The following is an 8,831-nucleotide window of genomic DNA, read 5'->3' as shown; positions in this document are numbered from 1 at the left end:
GAGCCGAAGGCAGCGGCTTAACCCACTGAGCCACCCAGGCGCCCCTGAAAGTTCCTTTTATAGAAACAGAAAAGAATACATACATATATGAGTGTTAAACATACACAATAATGTTTAACCTTATTCATAATAGGAAAAGTGCAAATTAAAACCACCTAAGTAAGACACAATTTTCATCTCAAATTGGCAAAGATAAAAAAAAATACAACATATTGTGTTGGTAAGGCTGTTGGGGAACAAGCATTCTCATACATCGGTGGTGGGAATATAACTGGTGTAATTTTTATGGAGGGCAATTTGATTACATCTATCTAAACACAAATGCATTTACCCTTTGACACAGAAATTCCACTTCTAGGAATTTATCTGTCAGTTATACTCTACTTTTTTTTTTTGTTAGATTTTTATTATTATTATTTTTTTTAAGATTTTATTTATTTATTTGACAGAGAGAAATCACAAGTAGATGGAGAGGCACGCAGAGAGAGAGAGAGGGAAGCAGGCTCTCTGCTGAGCAGAGAGCCCGATGCGGGACTCAATCCCAGGACTCTGAGATCATGACCTGAGCCGAAGGCAGCGGCTTAACCCACTGAGCCACCCAGGCGCCCCTATACTCTACTTTTAAAAATATGAAATGACGGGACGCCTGGGTGGCTCAGTTGGTTGGACGACTGCCTTCGGCTCAGGTCATGATCCCGGAGTTCCGGGATCAAGTCCCGCATAGGGCTCCCAGCTCCACAGGGAGTCTGCTTCTCCATCTGACCTTCTCCTCGCTCATGCTCTCTCTCACTGTCTCTCTCTCAAATAAATAAATAAAATCTTTAAAAAAATATATGAAATGACTTATGTTCCATGTAATTCAGTACAGTTTTGTTTGTAATAGCCAAAGACTGAGAATAATCCAAATTTCCATAGACAAGCAACTGTTATTAATATGGAATGATCTACAAGCTACACTGTTAAGAGAAATAAAAAGCAAGCAGCTGAATAGCATCCATACATATAACGTCACAATCTGAGTATGAGAGAGAGACCACATGTCTACATTTGTGTGTATATGCACTATATCCAGAAAAATACATAAAAACTTGGTAACTGGGGGAAAGAGACAGGAGGGGAGCCTTTCATGAAATATCTTTTGGAACCTATAAATTTTGGACTATATGGTTTTATTATGTATTCAAAGACAGATATAAATGTTAACTACCACAAATAAAAGACTCCCTAAGTTCATGGTCCTCATGCAAAACAGCCTCAGCCAGGGAATATATATGCACAAAGTCGTCCACGTTTGTTCCTAGCCTTTTAGCTGAGTTTTAAAAAGCCAACAACAGGGGGAGAAGCGGCCTCACAGCTAGACGTACAGAAAAGACGACAGGAAGGGCAGGGAAGTCTAGAGAAAAACCGCCTACAAATGAGTGGCGCAGAGGGGACAGGGGAAAAATGGGGGTAGAGAACAGGGGGGCAGAGTGTATTCAAAAGCAGAGGAGAAAGAGACCAGAAGCAAAGCACTGGACAGCACAGAAGAGCCAAGACAAGCCCTGGTGATCGAAGAAAAAAAATCATGAACAAACTCACCTATCAACGCCTCCCAGAAGGGAGCACAGATCAGCACTGAGGATGGAGGGCAGCATGTCATAGCGACGGTCTGCTAAATAGTAAGTGATGGCCCTGTGAACGACACATATGTGGGTGTGTGACCTTCAGTAGCACGGCTGCCGGCCACAGGGGCCGTGGGGGAGGGAAACCGCCAAGTCCATAGTGCAAATCCCCCAAGGCTATTGCTTTTTCATAAAGCGCAGCAGACTGGGTAATGGAGCTATTCCCACGTTCCCACTTTTCTAAGGGAGACTGCCTTGGGCTGAATATTCTTCCACTGATATAGAAAAGAAAGAAAAAGTGACATGAATCTTAGCTGTCTAAGAAAAATTAGAGTGTAATGAGCCGGTATTTATAGGAAAGAGTATCCATCCAGGAAAAATTTAACTCATCACAATTTGGAAGGAAAGTGGGTTTGAAAAGGTTCTGTTAAAAAAAAAAAGGAGGGGCGCCTGGGTGGCTCAGCGGGTTAAAGCCTCTGCCTTTGGCTCAGGTCATGATCCCAGAGTCCTGGGATTGAGCCCCGCATCGGGCTCTCTGCTTTGTGGAGAGCCTGCTTCCTCCTCTCTCTCTACCTGCCTCTCTGCCTACTTGTGATCTCTGTCAAATAAATAAATAAAATCTTAAAAAAAAAAAAAAAAAAAAAGGAAAGGTAAATTGATCAAGGAACTATTTCTCTATAGGGAAAGGGGAAGTGGACCTCCATTTTTTCCCTTTTTTTCTAGAAGGGATTTGCAGAATTGCACAAAACTGGGAAATCTTTGATTTGAGACTCTGAAAATAGGGAGTTATGAACTAGGTGAAGGTCCCAAATACAAACTCACACCGTTGGTCTCAAAATGCATTACCTTGTCCTAGCTTCGATGTCGATGTAAGAATTTGGTGGCACGAAGTGTGTTACATCTGCAATGTGGACCCCGAGTTCCAAGTTGCCGTTAGCTAAGGTTCTGACTGAGAGCGTGTCGTCCACATCTTCACAGCCTTTTGGGTCAATGCTGAACACGAGATGGGTTTCCCTCAAGTCTTTCCGTTCCCGTTCCTCTTCTGGACTCACTTTCCAGGGATTTTCTGGTGTGTTGACTGGCATTTCACACATCTATATGATGACAGTCAGATATTCAGCAATTCTCGCACCACAGGCTTCCTATGAAACTCTGCTCTGGAACATTCTCACTGCAATCTCACAGAAATCCATTCATTCCCCGTTACCTTTTGCAATTAACGTGTTTACTTCTTTTGATTGATAATTATTTATTAGGTGCCTAATGTGTATCAGGAACTGTGCTAGGCTCTGGAAAGTTCAGGAGCCAATAGGAAAGACCCAGTCCCCTGTCTTTGAGGACGCTTACAGTCTGCCAGTTTCCAGCAGCTTCTTTAGTTATGCAGGCCAGAACAAGGATGAATGGTGGCTTAGAAAGAGTGCAACCTCTTGCCCACTTTCAAATGATCCACTTTTTAAATGCAGTGGAGCTTTTAATTCAAGTCAAGCTCTGAAAAAAAAAACCCCAATATGTCCCAAGTACTAAAAGCCTGCTCCTTAAAGATAATTTAAGTGGGACAATCTAGGGCACTTTCTCTCTATTATTACCTGTTTAGGCCATCAATTTGCAGTTAAGTAGGCTAAACAGGAAGAGAAAATTCTAGTCCTGTGAAGTCTACACCATGCTTTATTTTATTCTAACATTTTCACTAAGAGCTGTCAAAACAAGTCAACAAATAATTTCTAGAAACTAATGTTAAGCATAAAAATTTAATAATGTAAAATATTCTAAAATATTTTACTATTATAGCTCCTGTTCTGTCAAAGACTATAATGAAAATAAGAACACCCATACGTTTTTGATGGCAATGCAAACTGGTCCAATTTTTCTGGAGAATAATCTGCCGATACAAATAAAAGCCACTTAAATTTTTTATGCCCTTTGACTTGGTAATCTTACTTTAAGGATTATATCCCAAGAAAAATGATGCAAAAGAAAAAAAAAAAAGCAGTATTTAGAAAAATGTTTGAAGTGGCATTTCTTCTACTACTGAAAAATTAAACAGCCCCATGCCCCAAAACTAAGGAAGACTTAAGCAGAGTACATTGATATGCAATAATTTGCCATTAACTAGGAAGACATAGCTGTATCAATACACAGAAATAGCTGGAAGTGAAAGAAGCAGAACAGAAAATAGCAAAGGCACACTATGGATCTAGTTATGCAAGAATGATAAACAAGATCTATGAGGATTGTAAAAGATCATAAAGTGATGAACATAGCTAATGTTTTAGGTTTACTGAATGTGTGTTTTCTGCAAAGGTTACAAAAACTGTTTCATGAGCATGACTTGGTGACCCGCAGGTCAGAGATGTATGGGACCCTAGAAGCTACTCCTCATGGCTCTGTGCAGGACTGTGGGTGAGTGATTAGGACGGGGAGTGGAGCCCAGTAGCGTCTGTAACCAGGCACCTTTGCAGCTGGGGGCGATAAGCCACTGACAATAAGCCACTGACATACCATTTTTAAGCACAGTTGGAAAATGTAAAAATCTGAGAGCTGTGAGGCTCTGGGAAACTATGCACTCTAAGCTGACTTCAGTCTGGTCCACACACAGAACAGAGAGGAGTGAGCTGCTTCCATTATCTGTGACTTTCGTGAGTGGTTACACAGTACAGAGATTTTTCTTCTTAATGATGAAACAAACAACAAACAAATGCAAAAAGAAACTGTACAGAATGTCTTTCACCAGACCAAAGGACTCCAGGAAACCGGACCTGAGCTTCGGAGAAAGGGACAACCGAAATGCTGTTTTCCACCAGGATGGTCGCAATTTCCCCTTCCAGGTCCCCGATTCTGCCTAAAACACGCACAAAATGTCCATTTGGGTACAGGGATGTCGACTCCCAGGAATCGATGCGCACAACCACCCGGAAGTCCTGCACAAAAAGAGAAAAGAAACCCCACCAGCCCAGCTCCAGGAATTAAGTGGGTCAGTCAGAGGCAGCAGACACACAAGATACACAGCATCAAGCTCCAAAGAGAATGGCCGACTGAACAGTGGGCTTTGCTTTTTGTTTTGGTTCTTGCTGTTTTACTAAATTGCCAGATGGTTATGTAAGTGCTCAGCCCAAGGCTTTGGAAGGAGGCAATATCCCTCTACATCCAATAAGGAGGCTGCAAATTTCTGTTAAAGAAAGCCAACTGCGACACATTCTAGTTAATATTTGCAACACAAAAGAAAACCCCATGGTGCATAGTACAAATTCCGTTTCAAAACAAAAATCTCAATTTTGCCAGTGTGGGAGTTACTTTCTACTTTCTTTGAAGTTACTTGCTAAGTTTCATGGACATCTTTCAGTGGGGAGGGAGGGGTCAATGTGAACTGAACCCCACTGCCTCCAAGTTCCAGCAAACCACGGGTTTGGGAAGCGAGGGCTGCAAGAAGCCTCCGACGGCCCACAGAAGGCCTCCAAGGATGCGATGGGTGCACCAAGACCTGGTTACTGGCTGGGGACGTCTGGCTACTAAGTCTCATTTACAAACTGCAGAACATCAGGCAAATGAAACTGGGCCATGCCTGTGCTTTTTGCCACAGTAAGTTAATTTCTAACTTCCTTGTTTATATCTTCCCTCCAGCGCTATATTCCTTTATGGATAATCAATTTGGTGAAGTACCACTAGATCATCCCTACAGGGCAGAGAGATCGTATTTCTGTATCGCTAGCTGGAAGAAAGCTTGTTAGTGTTGGCAAAGCATAGCTATTGAAAGTTTCTGTGTTGGACAGCCAGATAATGTATGGACTCTGTAGCTGTCCTACACGCTCTTTCTAGGACAGTTTCTCTCTGGCTTTCATTTATTAACCAAGGACTGCTTAACAGACGGTTCTATATATTTAGAATTTTTTAAAAACAGGATCTCGAAATGCCAGATGCCATCAATAATTTATCCCTTCTTATGCAAAGGCACTGCATTTCCTGGTGGAGTGGGAGGGCCAGCAAAGACAGGAGGAAAAGTACAATGGCAGCTACCTGGAGCGCTTCCGTCTGCTGAGTGCTGATGCGGATTTTGGGAATTCTGTTATCCCAAGGTGTAACTAGGATTTTCTGAGCATTTTTGCCCTGAGACTGGACCTCTTCTTTGGATGGAAATGTCACCACGTAATCCCGCCAGTTCTTCTGAAGGATGCCCACCACTTTGCCTTTGGGAAAACAAAACAAACCACTTTGCCTTTGGGAGAACAAAACAAAACAAGGCCTTCTTTGGTGAGATGTTACCTCTCTGGATGCTGACTCATTCAGCAGTGAGGAAGGAAAACAGGAAACACAACGTTCAGTTTGTCTCAAGCACATCCACACAAGTGGAGAGTTGTCCTAATGAGCCCTGTTCTAGGTGCAGGAAATGTAGCAGCATCAGAACAAAATTCTTGATTTTCCAGAGTGGATGTTCTAGTCTGGGTGTCCGTAGGGGTGGGAAACAGACAATAAAAAGTAAATACAGGAAAGGTAGCGATGTTTGCTAAGGAAGGTACAAAACAGGATGAGGTGACCAAGAGTGACAAAGGGTCAGCAATGGCAGCTATTTTAAGTGAAGTGACAATCTGAGCAGAGAGTTGAAGTGAGGGAGGTTGGCGTGAGGAGGTTTGGGGAAAGCCTGTTTTCAGTGCAGAAGTCAAGATGGTCAATGTGGCAAGAGCAGTGATGATGAAGACAGTGACAGAAGGCAGCCCAAGCCGGTGGGACCATGTAGGCCATGGTAAAGACTTTGGATTTTATTCTGAGAGAAACAGGAAGCAGTTATTAGAGAGCGTTAAGCAGAGACATGACAGGACCCAAAGCCCTTTAAAGGGACTCCTGTGGCTGGCTCCCATGTGGAGAAGAGGCCATTGGGAGCAAGGGAGGGAGCAGGGAAACCAGTGAGGCGGAGACTGGGGTGACCACATCAAGGGGTTCTAGAGGACCCTATCAGGAGAGATCTGACGAAGCATGGGAGCCGCCACATTCAGGCCACATGGGACTTGCTGATGAGTGAGAAAAATGTGGAGGGTTATCCCTGGGCCTTTGGGTTGGCCACGCGTAGAATGAACCTGCTATTGCTATTTATTGAGAGGGGGAAGACTTGGGGAGGAGCAGGTTTGGGGTTAGAAATCAGGAGTTTGTTATCAGGCGTGTTAAGTAGGAGGTACCCATTGGACATTCCGTGGAAGATGCCAAACAGACAACTGAGGAGACGACACCAGAGGCTGAGCAGGGGGTCTGGGTTGGAGAAGCAGAGCAGGAGGAGTGGAGGACATTCAGTGAGCCGCCCAGGCACATCCCAGAGGTCTGTAAGATGGAGAAGCTCCAGCAAAGGGACCAAGAAGGAGCACCCAGCAGAGAAGGCAAAGCACCTAAAGCCAAAGATGACACAGCAATCTGTTGGCCAAATGCTGCCAAGGGTTACAGGTGCCCGGGGCTGTAGGCAATGAGGTCACTGGTGCCCTTGACAAGAGGTCAAAGGTTTCTGGGCGGTGGGGACACCTGAATGTAGCGGCTTCGGGAGACAATGAGTAGAGAGAACACAGTGGTAGCAGTCTCCCTGAGTCTTGCCACACACTGAAGCAGAGGAAAGGGCAGCAGCTGGATGGGATGTGGGACTTGAGAGGATTTTGAGTTTTGTTCTGTTCTAGGATGGGGAAAATGATGACTTATTTGGATGCTGAGGATAATAACATCAATCAGCAGAGATGGGGAAATGGGTAATGGAGGAAAAGAAATGACAGCAAAACTTAATAACTGGTATTTCTAGATCGTTCGAGAGAGAACAAATAAACGTGCTTCGGAACACCAGAAACCAAGAGGCCTGCCGGCGGGCTCACCTGTGGGCATGGGTTCACTCGGGGGGTCTCCCAAGGCCTTGTCATCACTGTCATTCTCACATAGGGCAGCCGTTCTTCCTTTCCATTCATTTTTAGGCAGGAGTTCCACAACTACCACATCTCCATGAATCGAGCGATTTCGAGCCTTCATCCCATGGACAAGGATGTCACTGACTAAACCTGTGTTTGGGCAGGCACACAGAGACCTCATAAAGCTGTGGGGCCTGCCACATGCAACACACTGGCCCTGCGGAGAAAAGCTTCCTCCTTCAAAGGGGAGGCCAAACTTTGTCCCACAGGTTAGGAATGAAGAAACACAGCCAACACGTCCTCTTACACCACGTGCTTTTAGAAGGGCTTCCTCTGCCCATCTCTATGGCAAGTGACCATTCCCTGCACAAGCCTATGGAAGCCCACGCTGGAATTTTGTCAGGCCTACAGGGGCCATGCAGCCAGGGAGTGGCGAGCAGCCCAATGAACCACAGGCCCCGCCTGACTCCTGAGCAGCAGCCAGCGGGAGAAGTTCTCTTTCCCCTCCCATCCAGCCACATCCCCTTGACTTTCAGGGTGTTTATACCCTGCCATTGAAGACCAGGACCTATGCGCTATTATGATACAGCTCATTTACACATTTTCATTTCATCACTTTTAAGATTATTCCAGTTAGGCCGCACTGGGCAGTGTCTTGAAATCCCAGTGACGGGGCCCCTGAGTGGCTCAGTGGGTTAATGCCTCTGCCTTCGGCTCAGGTCATGATCCCAGGGTCCTGGGATCAAGCCCCACATCAGGCTCTCTGCTCAGCAGGGAGCCTGCTTCCTCCTCTCTCTCTGCCTGCCTCTCTGCCTACTTGTGAGCTCTTTCTGTCAAGTAAATAAATTAAAAAAAAAAAAAAAAATGAAATCCCAGTGACAATGCCTCTAAGGCACATCCAGTGTCCGCCTGCTCGCCAGGTGTGAGAACTCGGGTGAGCTACTTTGTTTCTCTTTATTACACTTTCCTCCCAGTAACCTTGTGGATCCTCAGGAAGAAAAGGGGCCAGACAATGATGGTATCTACTTTCAATGCTTAGAACTGTGCCTGACGTAAAGTGGGTACTCAATAAAATTTAGCTCTTCTCATTTTTACAAATTGATTGCAATAAAATCAGAAACTATGGATAAAACAGGAGGGGGGAGTAGGGGTAATCTGACCGGCATTTTTGATGCGACAGTTTCAGCTTCATTTTCTTCACTGTGTGATACCAGAATAGAGATGAAGTACGGAAATTTAAGTAAGGCTTATACTGAACCTGAATCTTTACAGCTGGCTCCTTGAAGTCGAACGAAAGCTTCTATTTGTGCCCTGTGTTTGTTGACATTCAGGACTCCCTAAAATCATAATAAAAATCAATTGA

The 8,831-nt window shown here is 44.6% G+C and overlaps 1 protein-coding gene across 4 annotated transcripts in view; it reads right to left on the bottom strand.

Moving 5' to 3' along the window:
* The window catches only part of DIS3L (DIS3 like exosome 3'-5' exoribonuclease), a 34,277-nt gene that overhangs the window by 6,147 nt on the left and 19,299 nt on the right, over positions 1 to 8,831 (bottom strand). For 3 of the 4 annotated variants that reach the window (XM_059372321.1, XM_059372323.1, XM_059372322.1), the window contains 6 exons: positions 8,727 to 8,805; positions 7,439 to 7,618; positions 5,613 to 5,782; positions 4,358 to 4,519; positions 2,448 to 2,695; positions 1,579 to 1,671 (listed from right to left, as the gene is read on the bottom strand). In XM_059372321.1, the coding sequence (XP_059228304.1) occupies positions 1,579 to 1,671; positions 2,448 to 2,695; positions 4,358 to 4,519; positions 5,613 to 5,782; positions 7,439 to 7,618; positions 8,727 to 8,805 (932 nt within the window). Of the gene's footprint in view, positions 1 to 1,578; positions 1,672 to 2,447; positions 2,696 to 4,357; positions 4,520 to 5,612; positions 5,783 to 7,438; positions 7,619 to 8,726; positions 8,806 to 8,831 lie in introns of those variants that run through there. The other variant, XM_059372324.1, reaches the window with a different exon arrangement.

Source organism: Mustela nigripes, chromosome 13 (genome assembly GCF_022355385.1).
Source record: "Mustela nigripes isolate SB6536 chromosome 13, MUSNIG.SB6536, whole genome shotgun sequence".
Taxonomy (NCBI): domain Eukaryota; kingdom Metazoa; phylum Chordata; class Mammalia; order Carnivora; family Mustelidae; genus Mustela; species Mustela nigripes.
Note: the sequence above shows the minus strand (reverse complement) of the source record. Positions and strands in the feature narration are given on the sequence as shown.